This window comes from Neopsephotus bourkii, unplaced genomic scaffold (genome assembly GCF_033783945.1).
Source record: "Neopsephotus bourkii isolate Nb327-2 ecotype Australia unplaced genomic scaffold, CSIRO-AGI_Nbou_v1 NB_740, whole genome shotgun sequence".
Taxonomy (NCBI): domain Eukaryota; kingdom Metazoa; phylum Chordata; class Aves; order Psittaciformes; family Psittacidae; genus Neopsephotus; species Neopsephotus bourkii.
Window position 1 is genome coordinate 1,875,886 of NW_026901238.1, and position 24,898 is coordinate 1,900,783.

Here is a 24,898-nt window from a genome sequence, read left to right on the forward strand (position 1 = left end):
TTAAAGAGAGTTTAATTTTCTAGGTGTAATTAACTGTAGCTCCAAACCCTCAGCTATCAAGGCACCCAATTATGAAACTCCGTTTGCATTTGCACCCAATCTTACATGCTGTTCTGAGAATGGAAGGCTTGCAGAAGGTACTTCCACAGTTTTGCTTTAAGGACATTAAATAAAGTTTATTACTCACACCAGCCTTACATATTGAATGATCTTTTTACTTGAGCTCTGCTCCCATAGCTGCCTGGCTCCCATAGCTCACTAAGCAGGAAGAGCAGACATTCTGTTAATGAACCAGCACAATGTTTGTGAAGACTGAAGCACAAAATTCACTTCCTGTCTTCATGCAGTGTCTATGGGTGGAACCTGGCAGCCTCCATTTAGCTGTAATGCCATCACATACGATGGCCAAAGCAACAGCAACTGGCAGAGAAACAAGGCAAGAGAAGAGCATGTGCAGAAATCAGTTTCCTCTTGGCATCCCTGCAGTGATGCACCACTTTCCTGATAACATCCTCACTCCCCTCCACAAGCCACTGCCACACCCGTGTGGCATTTCTGCTCCATGATACATCTAGCAGCCTTTATTTCAGAAAAGAATTCCTAATGATCTATTATCTCATTGCTGATGAAGTTTAAGCAGTGGTATAGGACAATGCTTGGCTGTCCTGGTTTTGGCTGGGATACAATTCATTTTCTTCCTAGTAGCTGGTCCAGCGCTGTGCTTTGGCTTTAGCCTGAGAACAATGCTGATAACACATCAATGTTTTAGTTGTTGCTCAGTAGCACTTACCCTGAGAGACTTTTCAGTCTCTCATGCTATGCTAGCGAGGAAGGGCGCAAGAAGCCAGGAGGGAGCAGAGACAGGACAGCTGGCCCAAATTAGCCAAACGGATATTCATACCACAGCAGCAAAAAGGAAACTAATCATTTAAGAAAAGGAAGGAAAAAAAATTAAAAAAGACTAAAGCAGGCTATGGTAATTCATTGATTGAAGTGACCTGGTCTCTTGTGAGACCTCACTTGGAGTATTGTGTACAGTTCTGGTGTCCTTGGCGTAAAAAGGACATGGAACTGTTGGAACAAGTTCAGAGGAGGACCACAAGGATGATCAGGGGACTGGAGCACCTCCTGTATGAGGATAGGCTGAGAAAGTTGGAGCTGTTTAGCCTGGAGAAGAGAAGGCTGCATGGAAACCTCACAGCAGCCTTCCAGTATCTGAAGGGGGCCTATAGTGATGCTGGGGATGAACTCTTTACTAGGGACTGCAGAGATAGGACAAGGGGTAATGGGTTAAAACTTAAACAGGGGAAGTTTAGATTGGATATAAGGAGGAAGTTCTTTACTGTAAGGGTGATGAGGCACTGGAATGGGCTGCCCAAGGAAGCTGTGAATGCTCCATCCCTGGCGGTGTTCAAGGCCAGGTTGGGCAGAGCCTTGGCTGACATGGTTTAGTGTGAGGTGTCTTTGCCCATGTCAGTGGGTTGGAACTAGATGATCTTAAGGTCCTTTCCAACCCTAACTGTTCTATGATTCTATGATTTTAAAACCCTACAAGGACTTCCAGCCAGCAGTAGCACCAGTATGGTACACCGTGTATATCCATGGACAGCATCACTTGGCAGTCATTATGACAACACAACTTGGGACACTCACTGCTGCTGCTGTGGTGGGAGAATTGAACATGATACAGTCTCCAAGAACTGAACACACAATCCCACCAACAACTCTGGAGACCAAAAAGCTTTTGCAAGGCAGAGGTCCAATCCACACCAGCATCTGCAAAGACCAGCTGTTGCAAGGAGAGATGCAGGACACATGGTCTCATTGGCTAACTCACAGCACACCTTCCTTTTCTCCTTAATTGATAAGTGTTTTCTGCTTGGGGGAAGGAAATAAAATGAACACCAAGAGGAGATTTTACAAATGCCTAGTTCTGGGCTACTTATTTCTTACAGCATTTAAAACAAAAGAAGTTTCCATGTATGCCAATAATAATTGAAAAAAGTTTGAGAAAAACGTGCAAGTTGAACAGCCTTCTTAGAATAGATTCATAATTACATATTTTATAAACTCCCTTCCAAAGGTCTGATAAAATATCATTTTGAAAATAATTTCCATAGAATTTGCAAATCTAATATGAGAACCCTCTGTGCAAAAATCAGTAAAAAATTGAAATACAGGCAATTACCACCCAATGTATATGGAAGTCTCTTACACAACAAAATAAAAATGCATTTTCACCACTTCCATATATAAGAATAGGAGGCATCCTGCTGGATACTTCTCAAAGTCATATCATAGTCAAGGCTGTCTGAACATGAGAATCCAACAAGATATTGTCAAGTTTCATACATAAATTCCACACATATAAAAAATAAAAGTTTGAAAATAAACGCCATATCCCCTCTTCAAGCCAGCAACTACCTCTTGTTCATAACAGAAACACACTGCAGACCTCCTGCTGAAGAGCCAGAATGTATTCAACGAGCAAAAGAAATAAAAATCTCAAACTATCTGTATTTAAAATACCAAAAGCAATTATTGGCATGTAAGAGTAGTTCTCTGGCAGCTGGGAACGGTGAACACCAGCTTGCTGATTTTACATCCGCCCTGATCTCCTGCCTGACCTTAATCAGTGCTTTTTCCCTGCAGCCCCATTGACAAAACTCACACAAATACTAGTGAGATTCCTGGCTGTCTTGTCTACTAGAAGCCATATTTCATGGGCAACCAGTCCAAGGGGCTGCAGCTCCTCCAGACTTCCATGCCAAAGTTTAAATATGACAATGCAAAAACCTATGGTGTCTTAGGCCCTAATTATTTTTTTTTCCATACTTTCTGGAGCACTAAAATTGAATGGATATTTAATAGGAAGGTCATAAAAAGGCTAATGTTCAAATGCAACCCTGCCAAGCCTCCTGTATTTTGCTGCAGAATCATCCATTTGAGACTACCAAAACTACTCCCTTGTTCCCAGGCAGTTTATCTGCAAAAAATACTGCGAGTGTGAGAGAGCTGTAACATGGGAGCAAGCACAAGAGAGCAGACCAAGGTGCTGGCTGACAAAGAAAATCTATAAACAGCTAAAACAGAGATAAATCAATTTTTTTATCCTGAATCCCAGATGAGAAAATAGAGACTTTTATGAAAAAGAGCAGCCACGTGGTTGCTTTCTCGATAAGACATTTTGGTTGAACAGCTTTTTTTTTTATTCAGCAGCATCATAAGCTTTGTTACTGCTTGAGATAGGACCTTTCATAGCTGGTCCAAAGCATTTCCTGGTAGCTGGCTCTGAAGCTGCCTTGGGCTGGGGCTTTGAGAGGCATCTTTGATTTGAGCTGCACCAAACCTTGCAGGCTGATGGACAGCTTTGCTGCAACAGATGGGTTGAGAAAGAAACGTTCTCCAAGGAAGCTCACTGGAAGTGTCAATCTGCCTTTATCCTGCTCCCTTATACCTGCGCATGAACATGCTATTTACTTCCACCCAAATAGATGGCACGCCATAAACCGCTGCATCCAGAGCCATCTGCTTTGGACATTAAAATGTTGTTAAATAAGCCTAGAAAAGAAACATTTGAGAAGGCAGAATAAATCCAACATTACTAACAGGGATTGAGAGGCACAGACTTGTTTCAAGGATGCGGCAGGAGACAGCAGCCAGCCTGGAGCAGATCCCATCTGCCCCATGTTCAACAGCACCAAACGCCTTAACAGATGACCTAAAAGGCAGCTAGGTGTCCTCAGGCAGTAGGTGCTCCCTTCCTGCATCAGTCAGTGCTATGTTAAAATGTTATGATCGACTTCTGTGAATGAGGTCTGTGTCAGCCCAAGTTTTATCACTTGGCTCTTTCGATAAGCAGCCACCAGCGTCTTCCCCAACAATGTTCAATGCAGCACCAGTCTTCCATGGTGCGAGCACCATCAGAGAGAAGAGGACAATCAGCAATTGCAGAGAACACAACAGCAGGGCAATAAATACTTTTCAGAACTTATGAAGCAGTGAATATTTAACCTCATAATAACAGAACTGATTTTACGTCACTGTTCTTATTTGAGGTGTTACCAAAACATCATAGAATTGTATCATCCCCTCTTCTAGCTTTTAAAGCCATTCCCCCTTGTCCTAATTTTACATGCGCTTCTAAAAAGCCCCTCTCCAGCTTTCTTGTCAGCCCCTTTATGCACTAGAAGCTGTTCTAAGGTCTTCCTGCAGCCTTCTGTGCTCCAGGTTAAACAACCTTATATCTCTCAGCTTGTATCCACTGCAGAGGTGCCCCAGCAAACAGAGCATCTTCATGCCTTCTCTGGACTTGCTTCAACAGGTCCATGTCCTTCTTATGTTGGAGGCCCCAGAGCTGAACACAGTACTCGAGGGGGTGGTCTCACATGAGCAATGTAGAGAGGAGAATCACCTCTCTTGACCTGCTGGTCACATTCCCTTTGATGCTGCCTAGCACATGGCTGGTTTCTGGGCTGCTAGCACACACTGACAGCTCATGTTGAGCTTCTTGTCAACCAACACCCCAAAGTCCTTCAGCGCTGTTCTCAACCCAGTCTCAGCCCAGCCTGTATTTGTGCTTGGGACTGCCCTGAACCAAGTGCAGGACCTTGCACGTGGCCTTGTTGAACTTCATGAGGTTGGCACAGACCCAGCTCTCCATCCTGTCCACATCACTCTGGATGACATCCCTTTCCCCCAGTGTGTCAACCACACCACACAACCAGACACTTAGCCCAATCTTTTGGGGTTTTTTAGGCCATTGCTTTCTTTCTCCTTCATCTGGCAAAGGCTAGACAGAGATTACTTAATTCAAAAGAAAAATGGCTTGATTTATAGCATGGCTTTAGTGTGTGACTACAGCTCAGTGTAAAACTAAGTTTTCTCTCTCTATATATATAGACTATATAGTTTTCTAAGACACAGCCAGACCTACGCCTTCTCTGAAACAGCACAGGCTAAACTTCAACTTCTTCATTCTTAAATCTTCTCATTAAATTGGAAACAGCTATGGAAGAATCAGCATGTCTCACTCTCTTGGAGGAACATCAAGTCTGCAGACTTGAAGTCTCTCAGTCCCTTTCCCCAGCAGCACTTTATAGCTCCTACCTGTTCTGTGCAATTTCAAGAGAGAGGTGTTTAATTCCCCACCTTGCAAAGAAATTCCTTCTGAGGTATTCTGGTGTTCATACTCTCATACAAGTATGAGAGCTGTGAAACATGGTCACATCAGCTAATTACAGGCATGCCCTCAGCTCTCAGCGTGTAGCATGTTTGCCAACAGAGCGAGATGAGGGGAAACAGCAGAAGACAAAGCGGACATGATCACTTTGAGGGAACAGACAGTGGGTTTGGTTTGAAGAGGAAAGGAAAATATAGAAATGAAAAAGCAGAGCAAGGTGGAGAATAAAGCATTTACACCCACACAGGTCTTGAAAGGTCCTGATCTAAAATAACCTATTAACAGGGTGCCCTAGACACAATAGGGTGGTGATGGGGACCCATACACCAGGGCAGCACAAGTTGATGAGACTCCTTAGCAGAAGATGAAACCAACTTGTGCAGGCTCAGGGACAGAGCAGAGGAAAGGAGAAGTGTCACCGGGCACAGCGGGGGCTCACCTGTGGCCGAGGATGGCCGGTGACCAGGCAGGTCAGCTCCAGCGTCTCGCCCTCACGGATGGTGTATACCCTCTCAGAGTAGCGCTCCTCCTCGATGTTGCATGCCAGGCCCGAGTGCACGATCCTCACGGTGGGGGGAGCTGAAAGACCCAGAGAGAAAAACTAGGTGAGTATCACCACTTGGGGCTCACACAGACCCATCTGCCCTGCAGCAGCCTGGGGCCCCTGCCGACCCCTATCTGGGAGCACTGGAGATGAGTATTTTCACCATGCAAAATACTCTTCTGCTTACTCATCAGATGCATATGGTGGTGGATGCCTCATCTCCAAAAAACTTCAACGCCAGGTTGAACAGGACTCTGAGCAATCTGATCTACTTGAAGGTGTCCCAGTTCATTGCAGGGGGGTTGGAACTAGATGAGCTTTAAGGTTGCTTCCAACCCAAACCATTCTATGAGTCTATATTCATTGCCAGAAGATATTGCCACAGTATTTATTAATAACCAGCAATGCCCTGAGCCAAACCTTCACAAACTCATTTGCATTCCAGTGATTTTTGTTTCAATTTCCAAATGAACTCTGCATTATTGTTCTTTTTATTATATATCTTTCTAAAAGTATTATCACACTCATTATGCAAATGAGAAGCCTTAATTAAACCATTAAAATTAAGCAGGAGAAACAGTGGGACTGATGCTGCTTCCTTTCAAAGTCGATACCAAAATCCTGTTGCTGTCAGAGGGCCCAGGATTTGGACCAGAGGTTAAGTTCAAGCAGAACCCTTACTTCAATTTTCTTGCATATGCAACCTGAACTACAGGAAGTTATTCTGGTTTACATGTTGTACATGTAACAAAACTTCCATGTTGTTGCTAACACACAAATACAAATTACAGCTCTGCTTCAGCAAGTCTCCAAAGCATGTTCCTGGTTCTATGATTTCCTTTACTGCTGAATGGTGAAATTCACAACTATTAAAATTTTCAGAGATAAGGAAATTGAGTTACAATCCTACTGCCAAATAAAGTAACATAAACAGCTGAATAGATAAAACATAATTGTGGTGAGTTCTAAAGACCCAGCATTTCACCCACCCTACTCACCAGCACAGTGTTCCTTTTCAGTAAAAGCAGATGCCCCTTAAAGTCTTAAGTGAAGTCTTAAATCACAACCAGCAAGCAGAAGACTCAGAGCTGAGCCCAAAGGGACTCCTGTCCCCATTCCCCATGGACAGGAGGCCCCTGCTGCTCAGATAACATCCATGCATTCTCCCCACCAGCAGTAACCTCTCCCCACAATTGCTGCTCCATTTCCAGGGCTCTGCACTGCACATCACCTCCCTCTCACACCACTCCACTGGCTCTTCGCTCAATCTGCAATTGCTCAACACCCACCTCAGGCACATGTGGGATCCCTGAGATGCATCACTAGCACCCCTGCAGAATCCCATCACCATGCCATTGCTGGTCCAACTTGCACACAACTCCCAGTCAACAGTCCATTGTGGCACCAACTGCTGCACAAAGCCCAGAACTGATACAAGCCTGCTAATAATTCAGATTTCTGACCCTCCCTCTCCAGAGGCTGAAAAGAATTCAAAGGCTCAAGCAAAGGGTCCTGAAAAAGACAGTGTCAGGTCAACTATATGAAGAGGAAGAAAATAATTATTTCAGTCTGTGATGACTAGGCCTGACTTTCTCAGCTACCTTGCATCGCCCTATCTCAGTTACTACATTTAGATCATTTTCAGTGTGCTTGTCCTAGATTAAGCTCTTCAGCAAGTGTTTAACAAATAAAGAAACAAACCTCTCCTTGGCAGAGCTTCTCTGCAGAGCACCAGGCCAGGCAGAAGAGCTCATTCAGGGAATTATAGAATCATAGAATAGCTAGGGTTGGAAAGGACCTTAAAATCATCAAGTTCCAACCTCCCTGACATGGGCAGGGAAACCTCACACTAAACCATTATCACCCAAGGCCTCATCCAACCTGGACTTGAACACTGCCAGGGATGTAGCATTCACAGCCTCCCTGGGCAACCCATTCCAGTGCCTCACCACCCTAACAGGAAAGAATTTCCTCCTTATATCCAGTCTAAACTTCCCCTGTTTAAGTTTTAACCCGTTACCTCTTGTCCTGTCATTACAGTCCCTAATGAAGAGTCCCCAGCATCCCTATAGGTCCCCTTCAGACATCAGACGTTTCCTCAATTACAGATGTGCTCCCAAGTCATAGAATGGTTTGGGTTGGAAGGGACCTTAAAGATCATCCAGTTCCAACCCCCCTGCCATGGGCAGGGACACCTTCCACTAGACTAGGTTGCTCCAAGCCCCGTCCAACCTGGCCTTGTACACTGACAGGGATGGGGCAGCCATAGCTTCTCTGGGCAACCTGTGCCAGCACCTCACCACCCTCACAGGGAAGTACTTCTTCCTAGTATCCAATCCAAATTTCCTCCCTGCCAGTTTAAGACCATTCCTTCTCATCCTATCCCTCCATGCCCTTATAAAACAGTTCCTCTCCTGGGACTTCAGTCAAATAGTACAAGGTGACACATCCCTGGACAACCACCAGGTCACCAGATATAATGACTTCGTGGGGCCACTCAAAATTAACCAAATGGGCAAAAGATCAAAAGTTCCCCCACCCCATGCTCATACCCTCCCACAAGGCAGAGGGGAGGGAAGTGGGGGGTGGAAAGGGGATGAGGGGGCAGGAGCTCAACAACAGCAATGAGCTCCAGCACAGCTTCCAGCAAGCTCTGCACCTCAAGTGGCTATGAAACAAGTTTCAAGGACCTACCAGGTCACCCTCTCCACTTTTCTGTTGGCAGCTCCATTTAGCAAAGATGAATACAGGCTAAAGCATTCTTGCTCTTGGCAGTTCTGTGAGGCCAGTAAACCTGCCGCCTAGCATCAGTTGCTTCCAAGTTCAACACAATGACTCAATATACACCCAGTGCTCAGCCTATGGTCACGTTTAGTCAGACAAGTATATCCACCTGCATCCCTCCCAGGAGCTGCCTCAGATGTTCTTTACTGCTTAGAATAAACAAATTGAACTGAGCCATCCCTTTGCACCACAGATCCAGGCTTCTCTTTCTGATGGAGCTCACCATCCCTCCTGCAAGGCCAGAGATGTCCTTGTCTAGGAGCCAGTCCCCTGTGTCACAGTCTGACTTCAAAATAACCCATTAACTCTTATATTTTTATTTTTTTTTCCTAAGTGGACAACAGCACTAATGCTCAGTGTTCTGCAGGTTTCCCTGTGCTAGATGAGCTGATCTCCCTCCACAGACCTCAAGAGTTCAATGTCCTGGGATATGGAGCATCCTCTTTGTTCTGCATATACAGCTGCTGTACAGCAGGGCTCTGGGCCACAGCTGGGGCTTTTATGACCTTCCACAACAGAGGTATTAAAATACTAAAATGTTAAAACAGAGCCATGGAGCAGAAAGGTAAAACAAGGTTCAGCATAGATCACAAGACTTCTGATAAAATTAGAAGAGTCAGCAACATTATGCCAACATCCTCTTGCTTTTTAAATCCATATTACATTAATATTACATTTTCATTCATATGAAATTCATATAACTTTAAATTACATTTGAAGTATCCTTCATTTTAGTGTCTATGCCACTGCTCCATAGCTATTAGGTTTGGGAAGGCAATACAGAAATGAAAAAATACCCCCCTGTGTGTTATTATGGCAAAAGATTACACTGCTTTAAGAGGAGATCAAACAAATAAAGGAAAATAAAAAAATATTCTTACTACTTTAAGTTTTAAAATCTTATGGTTGGGGAGACATTGCATAATTATTAAATGTCATCTCCCTCTCTACTGCAGGAATATTCATTACAGCTACTTTTGAAATAGGCCTCCAAGGATTTGATACCAGATGAGACATTAAATTAATATATACTTTGCATTTATTTTGTTTGTGGCATTTTGGAAGAATTTGTCTTGTGATCATACACAGTAAATATTGCATGAAACAACCCATCCTGGTGCTGTTCCTCACAGCTCGCACACACAAGTCAAGGAAAGCTGCTTATGACACTTAGGTAAGAAGGAAAAGGCTCAACAACAAAACCAAGTACAACTCCACCTCACTTCTGCTGCAAATAAGCTGTATGGCGCCATGAGATTGCTTTTTTCCGATGAAAAATGGTGCCAAGCTGACCTTTCACCATATCTTGTTATATAATGATGTTACCTAGGTCCCTTTTATTGGCTGATTTTTTCCAGCAATTTCAATTCATTTCGCTTCTCTGCCTCTAGCACACACATATACTCCTATACAAGAGATCTGGTTCAACTTGCAACAAGTTCCTCAGACATTACAGACCAGGGACAAAAAAAAAAAAAAGAAGAATGCAATAAAAATTTATGTGAAGGCAAAATTAGAAATGCCCCAAATTGAATATGTATGTGGGTATCTAGACACGCTTAATAAAAAAAGACAAAGGACAAAACAGATGCTGTAATGAATGCTAGCTAACTTCCAAGGGAAATATGCAGAATACATTTGTTTTCAAAGGCAGTGCAAGAATAAGTAGAAAAGAGTCTTTTTCAAACCAAGCTGGTCACCCAGAAAAAGCAGATGAACAAGTGGCTTTAAACTGATGGAGGGGAGATATAGATTAGATATTAGTAGATATTAGGAAGAAGTTCTTTGCTGTGAGGGTGCTGAGGTGCTGGCACAGGCTGCCCAGAGAAGCTGTGGCTGCCCCATCCCCAGCAGTGTTCAAGGCCAGGTTGAATGGGGCTTGGAGCAACCTGGTCTAGCGGAAGGATCAACTGGATGATCCTTAAGGTCTCTTCCAACCCAAACTATTCTGTGATTCTATGATTTTAAGTGAGAGTTAAGTGAGAGTTGGGATAATACAAAGGAAATGCTTCACAACATACAGTAGGTTTGTGGAACTGTGGTGCAAGTAAGACACCTTGGACAGCCAGAGTGCTCCAGTCTGTCTTTCTACTTGAAGTGCTGGTAACTCTCCTGACCTTAATCACTACATTCACAATAATCGGTATTTTTCTAAAAAAGCTCAACTGCTACAATCGTGGAAATAAATGATAATTTTACTTCTTATTGGGAAAAAAAAAAAAAAGAAAGCTTTTAGTCTGTGAGATTTTGATTGCACTGTTTCCTAACCACTCAAAAGAGAAGACATGTTGAATTAAGAAAGCATTTATTCATGATTTCTAGGTTAATCTCAAAAGTTTCTAGGGCATGAGATATTTGTTTACATGTGACTTTATCACATCACCAAATTCAAAACTGACCAAAGAATAAATGGATATTATTTTTTTTTTTATAAGAGCACTGAACATCCACAAAAGGCATCCTCAGCTTCTCAGTCTTCCAGAGACAGCTGGAAGGGAAAGCCTCTCTCCTCCTCCTTCTCCACTTGTCCCCAGCCACCTCTGCCTTTCGGTATATAGTAATTCATCCCGGATCTACACGCTTGGACTAAGACCAACAAATGAATCACAGAAAACCTTTGCGAGAGTTTTCTTTCATGCTTTACTAGCACAAAACAGGGTCCTTGACAGTTTCAGACACCTCCAGGAGCTCACTGCAAGGAGAAGGAGAGCAGAGCATGCCTGACTATGAGATGCAACAGCAACCACTTTGTTATTCCTTATCTTAAATAAGAAAGAATTCTTTAAAAGAGACAAGGATCTAAGCCAATATTCCTCTCTGAAGAGTTATCATGGCTTTTTCCCATCCTTCTCCAAAATGGAATATGCTTACCATTCCAGAAACAGATTCCCACAGAGATCATATGCCATAGATCATAAGTTTTTAATATCTGCCCAGCAGCACAAACAATAAACAGTGGTGTAATGAGTTGTAAGGCAGAGGGACAGCGAAATAAATCTATCTGTTCCTAGAAATAGTATTATGGTTCCCCTAACTCAATAGATACTCTGCTGATAAGCTTCGTAGTGTCAAAATTAGGTCAGCCTGTGACAGTAGTGTTGGGAAGCAGCAGTGTGATTTAATTAGCTCTGTGTCTTCTTATGTTAGTACTATCAAGCAAAGAGGCTTCCTGAGCTCCAAAAATGCGGTTTAAGTCACAGAGATATGGGTGAATATCAAGTAACGTGGCAAAACCACTCCAATCATAGAGGAAAAGCAGTTGACTTCCGTCCTTGTCTTGCTAGTCTGGTGGGTAAGGTCAGCTCAGGGCCAGCCCAGAAGAGAAGAACACAGGATAGATGCTACTATGCACATGAAGGGAAAGCAGGCAGGAAAACATTTTGTACTGATGCATAGAAATCTTTTAAACTATGGACCTCTTCCTGCTATCACTCACCTACTATGGCTGCTGAAAGTAACATATAGCCATAATCCTATTTCAAAAATAAAATAAAAAAGAAATACTAAAGAGAAAATATTTCAAAGTTTTAACCAAATGCAATAATACTAAAACTTGCACAAGACCACCTGTGCTTGCTCAGTAGCACTTTGTATGATATGGATTGAACCAGGAATTTCATAACTGATTTCAAATGGCCTTTATTAGGGTGAGCCCCTTGCACAGGTCAACATCAAACCACCTCTAGCCACAGGCTTCCCATATGTTATTTCTCTCAGCTGGGGCCCAAGACGAAAAATATAATCAATAACTTTAATATTTATTAAATAAAACCAACTTGTATAACATTTCTCATTCTCTACTATCCCCCAAAGAATACTACACTGAAGAGAAAAATAAAAAGGTCCAATAATAAATTTATTAGTGGACAGAACCTAACCTCCTGTTGGAAGAAGATGTCACAAATCCCACATTACCTGCAGCAAAATACTCTAAACTCTGCATTGATGAGAGTTATTGCCATAGGGCAGTTCATTCATCACAGCAATACCACTGCGACTCCTGGTCACTTCATTTGCAATTAGCAGAATTAACAGCTGGTGAGAGTACAGGAAAACTTAATTCTGAGAGTTGCAAGCACATCTGCAATTACTTTAAATCATCTTTGCCTAAAAAAATATTATTTCCTCCTTACTATGCTGCAGAGCTGCATGAAATTCACTGGGGGTTCCACTACTGCTAATTGGTTTTACATGGGAAGGCTCCTGATGCAAAGCAGCAGAGCGAAACTGCAGATACGATAAGCAAATGCTGCCCAGGTGCAGCCAAAGCTGATGCTGAGCAGTGGAGAGGCGAGGGCCTGAGCACGCAGATGTGCCTGCTCCAGTACCAACGCAGCTCCCCACAACAGGGTAGAAAAGCCCAGGGATGCAGAGCACCCAGAAGATGAGCATCATTCTACATTTTCAAGAAGAGTCATTATAGTTCTCCTATTTCACATATACATCTAATTTTAATTACATTTTAAATAATCCTACAAGTTCCACAAATCATGAAGATCTTATCATCGTGCAGATTAAAGGAAATAATTACAGAACCTTAGCTCTGATATTTTTCAGAGTTTAATTCTCTCACCATTGTCCTCCAACAAGGTCTTGACCAAATCTCTGTGTAAGTGGAACTTTTCACCAGCAAATAACTGGTCAAAGATCACAGAATATTATCACAGACTCATAGAATGGTTTGTATTAGAAAGGACCATAAAAAACATTCAGTTCCAACACCCTGCCATGGGCAGGGACACCTTCCACTAGATCAAGTCATTCCAAGCCCTGTCCAACCTGGCCTTGAATACTGCCAGGGGTGGGGCAGCCACAGCTTCTCTGGGCAACCTGTGCCAGCGCCTCACACTCTCACAGGGAAGAACTTCCTCCTAACATCTAATCTAAATCTCCCCTCTGTCATTTTAAAGCCATTCCCCTTGTTCTACCCCTACATGCCCTTGTCAAAAGCCCCTGTCCAACTAATTACATTTGGAAGGAACTGTAACACTGAGGCTCTCAGTGCCCGGCAAGCAGCCTCAAAGCATATGGCTTCCACTCTAACTGGTGCCATCTTAGTCTTCAGTTAATTATGGGTGCACAAATCTAGAGCATCCTTTTCAAGATATTAGTTTAATATGAGTTTTCTATGAAACTCAGAGAAGGGAATAGTTCCTAAAAAACACAGGAACTTGGTTTCTTGTTCTAGACATTCAATAACTTGCTACTTATTTTTCATCAGCACTTATTTGTCCTTAAACATTTACCTTTTTTTTTTGCTTAGCTGCACATACCAAAGTTGGCAAGCAAAGCTGCACTCTTCACAGATAAACTGAAAAGACCCATATAAGCCAGGGAATACCCAAAGCATCCCTGCTGATATTTCAGTCTCTTCTCTGCTCAGCCTGTCATGACAGCCACCATGCCCATCCACGTGGGACAGCCCAGATTCTAAAGCCTTTGTTACAATACCAAGCACCCTACATATTTCTGTATGTAAGGGTGTAAGACAGGATCCCTCTTCTCTACATGTAATTAATTGATGCCAGTGCATTTTATCTTTTTAGGATTTTTTTGTGGATTGTCCTGGAATATCAGACAGCATCACATGTCAGAGATAAACCCTTCTCCTAATGCATACACATTTTTTGTACTGACTGACTCTATCTCAGCTTAGCCAGAGAGAGCTGACTGCAACACCACCCCTGCTGCCATTTCCAAGGAGCAAAGGGCTACCAGTGCAACTGCCATTGCTGGGTCACGATCATGTGTCCCTGCCAAGGCAAAGAATTAAGAATAATTTCCTCTCTGCTCTTGAAGGAAGTTATCTCCTGACTAACCTCTTGCTCCTTCTTTCACTCATTAAACTGCCAGCTAATCCAATTCAAGGAGATGGACTGCTCTTCTCCACACTGCAGCATTGCTAGCATGTACACGTTCAGATATGATTTACAGATTTGGCTGCCAAGTTACTTTCCCAAAAGAAAGATGAGGACAACATGGGTACCTTCACTTCAACCAGCACTGCATGTGGGACACAGGTCAACAGTCTCTCTCTTGACCTTGGAAATAGAAACTGAATAGCCTGGAGTATCAACACTGAGAAAACATCCCTCTGGTACAGGACTTCCAGACAGGATTCTGAGGAGGTATTTCTTTGGGGTTTGTTTTTCCTGGCTTCAAGTAAAAATAAAGTCATTGAGACACACTGCCTTGCAATTCTCGCTTCTGCTTGACGACCTTAATAGGCAATTAAAGATTAGCACAATAGCCATGTTTTCCTATGCCACAGAAAGCATAGAATACACTAGAAGAATGGCCCAAAATACAGTACACTAATGTACTAAAATAGTGGCCCCTGCAATTCATACTTCTAAATTCCTCATCCTCTTCTTCCAGCATGGTCAGAGAATGACGCTGCCATGATTTCTTGGTTAGTTCACAATATGCCAGGTTGAGGTATTCTTTGCACTCAACAAATATGGCATATTTCCAGGATCACACTGATTGGGAGGGGACTGGGAATACAAGTATAGAGAGAAACCTTCCTACACTACACCTTTCTCCCTTAACCACTCTTTGAGCAGGTTGAAGCCTACAGATTGCAGGCAGTGGGTTCAATGAATCTTCTAAAATAAGAAATTACCTATAAGTGACAGCAACACTACGTTGGTCCTGGCATCATGAAACAGATAATACTGCCAGGCCTGTTTCAACAGTATTATAGTCTAGCAGTAAACATCTTACTTATTTGGGTGTTCTGAGCGTACAGTAATATGTTGTTTCCCTCACCTAAAAAGGCAAAGACACATAAAAATCAAACATATTAAAAATCACCTCTTCAAAAGGCAAATCCTTAATTCTTAACCATTACTCCTATTTGTACACTTCGACAAAACATCTTTCAGAATCTTCTTCCCACGGTCCACATAGCTTTCCATGTCCCACTGTAAGGACCGAAGCCTCATTTGTTTCTAGTACAAACCAGCAGAGGATTAGCTGGCCTCCACCTCCCACCTCCTCTGCAGCCAAGCACAGAGGCAAAAGAAGCAAGCTCCATTGAGATTCATTCTGAGGTACAGAGACACCTGAACCTATTAATTTGGTAATGCCACTATTGCACTACACCTTCAAAGCCATGCTGATGTGCATGAACATCATGGCACGTCCATCATAGGGCACTTGGATCCAACATGAACATTAACATGCCTTCCTGCAGGCCTGTGCTGTAGCACAACACTAGGATGTAGTGAACCAACAATCACTGCCTGCCCTGCAGACCTGTATACACCTCCAGGGCTCACAATGGGCTCCAGATTCCCTGGAGCTATATAAGCCATTGGAACTCAGCCCAGCCTGCCATCATGGAGTACAGCTTGGCAGTATCAACACTTGGAAGACTGGCAGAAACTATGCATGCCGAGCCTGAACATCCCACCTGGAGGACCATAGCTGTGCTCCATCACCTGCAGGTGGGCCCTGCGCATCTCATTTGGGTAAGGATGGAAATACTTCAGTGGTACAGACCACTGCTTAAACTGAGCACTGCTGGTTGCCGAAACCACCTGCCGTGGGAGAAAAGACAGCCCAGAAGGAATTGCTAGAATGAACCATAGAATTATTTAGGACTCATCAGCCTAGACAAAAGCCACAAAAATAGAGTTTATGAGGGTGTCCTGAAGCAGGGGGAAGTGCTGTAGGTGCTACAAAACCCACACGACTGTGAGCAACAGAACAACATCCTGAAAGAGCCTGAATGAAAGCTTCACTAAATGCTGTGCAGTCCTCAGAATGGTTTCATTTTAGCTTGCTGACTGAAAAAAGACAGTTTAATATTAAAGAGGAATTTTAGAATACATAATCGTACATGAATGCAAATGAAAAAAATGCTGCTTTATAGTGTTAAGCAAGAATAAACAGCTTTTTAAACAACAATTTGCATTTCTTGTGAGATAGCACAAATATGTCACAGTGAGCAGGGACTATCAAGAAAACAAGCTTCCTTTCAGGAAGAAAAATGAGTTCTTGAATTAGAATTGTGTTTCCTGTACTTCAATGTCTCACACCTAGTTTTCACATCTTTGTTTTGAAACACTGGGTGTAGGAGTAGCAGCAGAAAGACTAGAATATGTTCCATTATATAAAGTTAGAAGCCTATTACACCAGATTTTATATATTCCAGGCACTATCAAAACTTGTGTAATTCCCCTTAGCTTCAGTAGGAAGAGAGTAACAGTTACAAAACAAACAAACAAAAAACCCAGCTAATAGCAGAAGCACCAAGGCAATGACTCATTTTTCTATTAGCTCCTGTACTCCAGGATTTTAATGATTTTGCAGGCTCAGCCCTAGGCACTCTGGGGTGGGAGGAAGACTAAGGACTCGGAGCTCCACTGGTGCCTGACAGCTACAGCTAAAATCCAACCTGCCCAGGGCTGCACAAGCTCAGCAGGATTGGCCAAGTATGTTCTTGTGCAGCTTTTGACCTCTGCTAGTTCAGCTGGAGAAATGTGTATTTAACCTATGGAGGCTGTACGGAGTCACCACCAGTCTGGGGAGACCAAGTCAACTGGCCAGATGCATCCACTTTGTCAAGGGACACTGCAGCAATATCCCAGGACTCACAAAGCACAGCACTCCCCTCCCTCAACAACCTTCGGCAGCAAATATGCTTAATCAGTTCAACCACTCAGGAAAAACCACACCTGGCTATTAAAAGTCAGTAACACTCATTTCAATCGCTTTGCAATGGACAAGCTGATTTTCCTTAAACACACCATTTTGCTTCAGGCACTGGCATGGGGAACACAAATGGGGCCTCTGCCGTCCCTAAGCCTTCTCCCTTCTGTGAAGGAAACCTGCAGCACTTGGGAGCCTTTCCAGGCAGCCCAAGGAAAATCCTGCCAGCTCATTGCATAAACCCAAGCATTTCCAAATTTTGGCCAAAGCATGCTATGAGTCCAGATAAGCAGAAGAGAGAGTGCCTGTTTCCTTCCCCTATAGCAAATCACCAGCTGTGCTGGTACGCAAAAGAGCTATGGAGGAGCACTTAGCATGGAGGCAACAGAGGACCTCAAGCTGATTGATGCTTGCATGACATGACTGACAGCAGTATAGGACTATTTGACCTACCAGCAAGCCTGCTTGAAGAGCCACCAGAAATTAAGGAGATGTTTAAAATAGTCCAGTTTCCAGTGGTTTATCCTCCAGGGAGATGATCTGTATGGGCCAAGCTCTCACTGAAGCTCTCCTGACACTGGGGAATTTATATTACCTGTGTCAGTCAATTCTTGCCCTCTCACCTTTGCTATTTGTTAAAGTTTACTGGCAGATGAGCTCACATTGCAATTTTTTTCCTGGAAGAAATACTGTTAGGACACTCCTTTGCATCCAACCACTGCAAATGGAAATACTTCCAGGAGACCTATCATCTGAGCAGTCTTTGAGCCTCCTCCAGCAAGTGTGCTTCAAACTGGCCCAATCCTTTCAATATTAATTGGGGCTGTGATTGACAGACAGACCAGCATAAACAGAAATTGCCTCCCTATAGATCTCATTAACTTGGGAAACCAAAATAATAGCATGGTATTGATGTGCTGTTGAACGTGTTACTTGCCTTCAGAGTTAAGTTAGCTATCAGAATTTCTGTGATTTATTTGAATAGGCATCAATGAGCAATCAACAAATCGATAAAAATTAATGATGAAAATTATTAAACTCTCACCTTGTTACTCAGGCAACATTACATAGTGTATTATTGTTTATATGATTTGCTGGTCCCTTTTCAGCAGCTGATGACATTGCCAATTTTATTAAAAGAGTGCAATTAGCCATTAAGTTTCATTACAGAGTCTCTCCTTTCGTACAAAATTTGTGTAAGCCTATTAGAGCATTTAGAGTGGCAAATGCATCTCATTTTTCCCACCAAAACTAATCACCAGTGCTATGTTTTTCAGTAGGCTGTACAACCTTCAAGTTCAGCAGCAGCACAAGCTCGAGCAGCACTGCATCTGGTCCCTGTTACAGCCAGACAACAGCGATTTCCTGGGGGCTGGGACCCACAGATAGGAGCCCCCAACCATTGTTATGCAGTTTGGGCATTTGTAGTTGAATGCAAGCAAAAGCTTATCAAGCAGAAGAGCTCTGCTCTGCTTTAGTCACCACATGCCTGGCACAACGATAAAGGAGAGCATTGGAGCTCAAGGCTTTAAGAATAAAACCAGGGAGGGAAGGGAAAGCTTCTCTATTGTCAATAAAATCCTCTGGCAGGCTGGATATGTGGCTTTCCTGTATGTAACACAACCTGTGTCTCAATTTCTTCAACCTTGTATTCTACTGTGAAACTGTACTGGAGACCTCCGCAGTACAAAGGCAAAATGCCCGGAGGGAACACCAGTCAGACATGCTGACCTGCTAATCTAACCCACATCACAAGGCTATGTCTGACTCCAGATCATGTTGTACTCTGGACACAAAAGCTACTGACACAGTACTGGTACAGAAGTCAGTGTCACCGAAGGCATTGGCTCAAGAATGATTTAGATTCCTTGCAAAAGGCATTTGGGAGAGAAAACAAATAAATAAAATTTCTGTAGTTCTATTTTAACTGTCTGTGTTATTTAATAAAACACCACCACAGAGTCGAACATTTCCACCATTGTAAACTTTTGAGATTTGTCTTCGCCCACTTCCCACACTCAAAGAGCAAAGCCAAAACATTTAAAAGCTGTTCTTACAGCTGAGCTCTGCTAAGAAGCACAAGGTAAACCCATACTATTTATGAATAGAAGGGAGCCAGTATCAGCCACCACTGCAGAATTAATAACCAAATCCTGTGAGCAGTCTGCTCCCTACTATCACTTCAGTTCCGATGAAATAAGATGACATATTTTTAGTCCCTACCATGAGGTTATCTACTCAGAGTACTGGATGTCCAACAGCTGCAGCCCAAGCAGAGTGACAGACTCTATAAAAGGCAGGCAGAGTAATCTACTCAAATCTTCCCAGTGTGGGATTCTTAAGAAGAAACAAAATATATACCTTCTATGCATGTTCAACCAATCAGTGGGCAGTACTGCTTATTCTGTGGTTGGCTTTTGTTTGTTTGGGGTGCTTTGGTTGTTTGTTTGTTTGTTTTTTTCCCTTCAGGAATGCCATAAAAATGTTTTTCATTTTTTAATTTGAACTTAAAACATTTGCACCAGATGAGTACGCCTAAGTAGCATCTGCCTACCTGGATTTGTGTGTGGATGCTGAGGCACGGAGATACAGTGACAGAGCAAGTCACCTCTGAGGATGCCAGCACTGCAATAGCCACAAATAGGATTGTGGGGAAATAAGATTCACGGGCCTTTTCAGATCTCAATCCCAATTATTGGTCTTTCCATCAAAACATTGAAGATAGCCTTTTACATTTTCATACCAACACAAGCATTAACACCATAAAATAATTTGTAGAGTCATTTCCATGTGAAGCAAATTTTGGTGACAGTCAAGGTATTTGCAACCACATCTCTCTTTTTACATCTATTGCAAAGCGTATTTTCATGTGAGCAAGGCCTTGGCTTGAAGAGCTTAACAGTTCTGTTTGCATATTTCCCCAGGAAAAGCATTAAACTTCTTGCTGCAGAACCGATTTCAATTGCACGGGCAACTGAGAACTTTACATAAGAAATACAAAGCCACAGCAGATGAAATCTTGAGGGCTGAGTTTGGGGACCCTATCCTCAGCTGGAGTAATTCAGCAGCATCTAAGCAACTTCACTATCAGTACTATGATTTCCACATGCTAACAATCTTGCCTTTATGCTGCTGCTGTGATCTCAGAAAACAAAATGTTCAAGAAACAACAGAGCAAATGGAAAAAAGCATAAACAGATTTCTTCAAAACTATTAGATTATTGGCTCTTTGAATGCACTTCTAATTAGTGTATCATAAGCTGTCTTTAACATATTTCTCAGCAGAGCAAACTCTGACAGATTATATGGACTCTCAGAATTTGAAATTAAATAGAAGTACTAAAGATAGCACATAAATAATGAAAATATCCATATGTGCTTTAAAATGTTTTTGATAAAAACAATTGCATAAATTCTTCTTCCCACCTCAAAGAATAAGAACATGGCTACCTAATATCCTTATTATCTAGGTCCTCATTAACTCACAAAATAGTTGAGTTGAATAGTTTCAAATTATATCTGATTTCATAACTATCTATTTAATATTAAAAACAACATCCAAAAGGCTTAACATCTCACAACATGCACACATGATCACCCAATCTACACAGAGGAGAACAGAGGTACAAAAAACAGGTTCAAAGTATTGCTCAAGAAATGTCAAAGGCTTTGATCAAACAATATTAAACTACCATGAAAAATACGACATCAAAGGCAGCCTTAATTCTGCTCTGCATGAGCTGAGGTGGCGGCACAGTGGGGACATCCCAGGATCCTGTGCTTGAGCCGTAGTACCAGGGCTGACCTATAGTCAGGCCACAATGGCCACCTGCACGTGGACCGCCTGCAATGCAGGCTTGCAGCATCCCTGGGCTGGGTTCCTCCTTGCATGGAAAGACATGCAGAGAAGTAGCACCATTAAAGGGTTTTATCTGTGTTTTGTTTCCCTCTGGAGCAAAGCCAAGCATGTCTCCAAGAATGAAAGGGCTCTGACAGCTTGTGGGTGCAGAGGATGGGAATGGTCTTCAATGAAAATGAGAACTTTCATACCCCAACTCTTCTCTGGGAGTCAAGACCGTCATGCACTACTAGTCTGGGTGCCTCAGCTCAACACCCAAGAAAACCTTGGCAAACAAGGTATTTTCCTCCAGTCTTCTTCAATAACTTGGCAAAAACAGACCTCTGTACTGAATGTGCAGCTCTAAATCTTACATATTCAGCAGATGGCAATTCATTAACTGAACCCAAAATGGAAATGAAACAGCAAGAAAAGAAAAAGTAGCAGGTTGCCCTATCTGCATGATTAAATTGCACTGCACACATGTGCTGTGTGTCCATCCCAACAGATTTAACACCATCAAGTGTCACCCACTGATGAAGGATCAACAGTGGTGGTATGGAATAAGGGGAGAACACCAATACAAGCAATCTTTGCTCCTTTCCAACACAAAACCAAATCAGAATTGCTGATTTAAGTAGAGAAGATTAACATGTTATTCTGATAGAGGCCAAGACAAAATAAATAAATAAATAAATAAGCCTTTTGGCTTTATTTAAATTAAATTTGCACTAAAAATACTCAGCTATACCAATAAAACAAATTTTCCACCAACATTAACACTAAAAATCAAGCCACCTGAAATTTCTTCTTCTTAAGGAAAAACTTTCACTGACTATTTTATTTGCACACAGGCAGGGGATGAAGGAATAGTTTAGAATTACTGTAAGGGTCAGACTATATAACATAAGCCATCTTAAATTGCCTAGTAATAAAGCACTTGTTCTTTGATGATTTACAATAGGAATAAACACCAATGGAGTAAAACTGGCATAAGCAGGAAGAAAATACAGCCTTGTGTATGTAGTACAACCATCATGGTAAATTCTCCCTTTCACTGCACAACTGCATCTTCATCAGTTTTCACTAAGGACTCAAAGCAATAGGATTATGATGCTCAGATATATCCACCTCCTGCAACCCCTCTTTGAGCCCTCACAGGTTGACTTAGACCATAACTTGCACAGCAAACTAATATGCTTTGCTGATATTCAGCTGAGACTCAATAGACCAGATCATTATTCCTGTCTTTCCCTAAAGCTTGTTCCAGGCTCCTGACTGTATCACGCCACCCAAGAGATGAGCAAAGATCCTGGTAACTCCCTCCTGAGCTCATCTCTCTCCATGTACTCCTGCAGAAATCCCTGCCTTCCCCCATCCCACTGGGTATTTGGAGAATGCAGGGTCCCCCCATTGCCACTCACACCACCCCAAGCTGTTCAGCGGTCCTTGCAAGAGGCAGCTGCAAAGCTCTCCAATGACTAGAAGACAACAACACCTTGGAAAAGAAGCCACCAAGGGCCAGGCAGAAGGCTAGGTGACGCTGCAGCATGGTCTTGCTCTGAATCACAGCCTAGGGTCAGCCAGGAACTGCTCACTTCTTATGGTCTGAAAGAGGGGGAAGCAAGGGAGGGTTCAAACATATCTAAAAAGCTGCCCAAACCAAAATGGATAAGTGTCTTACTTCCAGTCTGTGACTTCTGTACCACAGCTTTTATCAAACTTCTGCTAAAGCTTGGAAAAATTTCGTACATATTCAAACAAGACCATTAAGTGGGTAGAAAGTAGAAAGCGAGGGAAAAGCCAGTGGACTTGTGAGCTGCATCAAGCATCTGTGCAGCTACAACCATGCTTCAATAGTTTATCTGAAATCAATCCTGAATCAACTAAGCTAAAGCAAATAAAGTTCTTAAACAGGCAAAAAAAAATTAGTAAAAAAAAAGAAATTGTCCAGCCTGACATCTGCTGTTTAAGAGAGCAATACAAATTCAAAAAGATGTACTTCTGACACAGACACCTTCAAGGGGAAGAGCTCTTTCCAAGCTCAAACAAGCAATGCCTAGGAAGCTCAGATAATGAAACTATCCAAAATCAAGGGACTGATGGAGCTTTCTCTGCAGACTTCACAGGATCCAGAAGCCCAGCCTGGGGCTGCTGTTGGGCCAGATCCAGGTCTACTCTATGCTGGATGGCAGAACGGACATGACGCAATGTCTCTGAACTGGCCAGAGAAGCTGGAAATGCAGCCATTGAGCTTCAGCTCTTTTGACATCAGCTTCTGCTTGCCAGCCAAAGTACTGAAGACAAACAGTGATCATTTCACCTGGCTTCTGTCTCTGAAGGAACACCCTTCCCATGGACTTTCAACTGGGGCATCTTGTCCAGTTGACAAGGGTCTTTCTGTATTAAAAGGCAGCATTGATTTTCTTGACAATGCTGAACAAGTTAATATGATGAGCCAATGAGTTCCCAACATGTGCTTGCCTGTGTTTCTTCCCAGAAGGAAAACCTGCCTAACATTTACAATAAACATGTCATTCAAAAAGCTCTCAGAAGAGAGATCATCATCCATTGAACTATTAATATTAACCCTCAAGCATTGTGAGCTGGGGAGGGGAGGCAAGGATGGTGGCCCTACACAGTGTAGACAAGACCTGCTAAGCACAGGACAGCCTTTCTACTGAGCACAGGCAGCCACCCACTGGGAAACCACATATGCACAACACGCATAGCATCTCATCCTACTCCCAGCAACAACTACCCAAAGCCTTCTGGTCCCTGGGCTGGCTGCTGCAGAGCCCACCAGCCACTGTGGTGTGTGCTCACCCACCACCCAACAGGATCCCCTCTGTTCACCTGTGGCCATGTGCTACATGTCACAGGACCTACACAAAGCTGGATGAGGACATGGTGGCTCCAGCCCCACTGTGACATGATTGATGAGAAAGTTTGGGCTTGTTGACTGCTCCAAGCAACAGGTCCCTCCCATGGTGCATACTGTCAGCCTGGCCTCGATGTGGAAGGGGAAGAGAGAGTTCCAGGCTACAGCACAGATGATGCACCTAAACCTCACTACATCCAACTGCATGAATCCAAGACAAGGCTCATCCTAAGGAACACCTCAGCAGCAAGTGGGCAACAGACAGACTTCCCCAAAGGGTGCTCTACCCTATGCTTGCCTACATGCCTGCTCAATAAACACAGAAGGTGGAGAAAATGATCCACCAGAGAGATAAGAGAATCCTTCCATCCTTACAGTGGCCACAGGATCAAAGTTTTGCATTAGAGAGAAGACACATCTACTTGGGTTTATTTAGATTTTGTGGATTATTTTTCCCTAAGCATCCAGAGTTCAGGGCTGGATCCTGCTCTCATGAGAAAGTGCCTCAGGACTTCAGCCTGAGCACAATTTGGTTCCCATGCTGCACAAACATGCAAACATGGTGTCAACTTACAGCGTGTTCCTATGCTGTGATGTTCTCCCACTCCTACCCTTCCTCTTTCTGTTTCTCTGGGTATATTGAGGCCAAAGAAGAATTTATAGCATGTGACATAAGATACAAGCATGGAGACCTTCAGGACTGGAATCATAAACATTAGGTGTTAACACAGAAAACCCTTGAGATGCTCAAATCCAGTGCTCCTGTTTATACTTATTGATAGCAGAAATCTATACTTTTGCTTTTTGTTAAAATAACCAAGCATATATTCATTTGAGTCCATTCTCTTTCCTACAGCACTTCACCAATGTTTTACGTCCTCTCATACCTTGCCCTGCAATCCCACTGCGTGGAGCTTGCTCTTTGGCTGACCCTTTTTTCCAATGCCTTGGCTTCTAACCGTACACAATCCATTCAGGCATACGCTTTTGTGCTTCCCAGCAGTATTTCAG

The 24,898-nt window shown here is 42.9% G+C and overlaps 1 protein-coding gene across 3 annotated transcripts in view; it reads right to left on the bottom strand.

The window, feature by feature from the left end:
• The window catches only part of MDGA2 (MAM domain containing glycosylphosphatidylinositol anchor 2), a 389,024-nt gene that overhangs the window by 251,122 nt on the left and 113,004 nt on the right, over positions 1–24,898 (bottom strand). For all 3 annotated transcript variants that reach the window (XM_061354587.1, XM_061354586.1, XM_061354588.1), the window contains exon 2: positions 5,622–5,761. In XM_061354587.1, the coding sequence (XP_061210571.1) occupies positions 5,622–5,761 (140 nt within the window). The remainder of the gene's footprint in view (positions 1–5,621; positions 5,762–24,898) is intronic.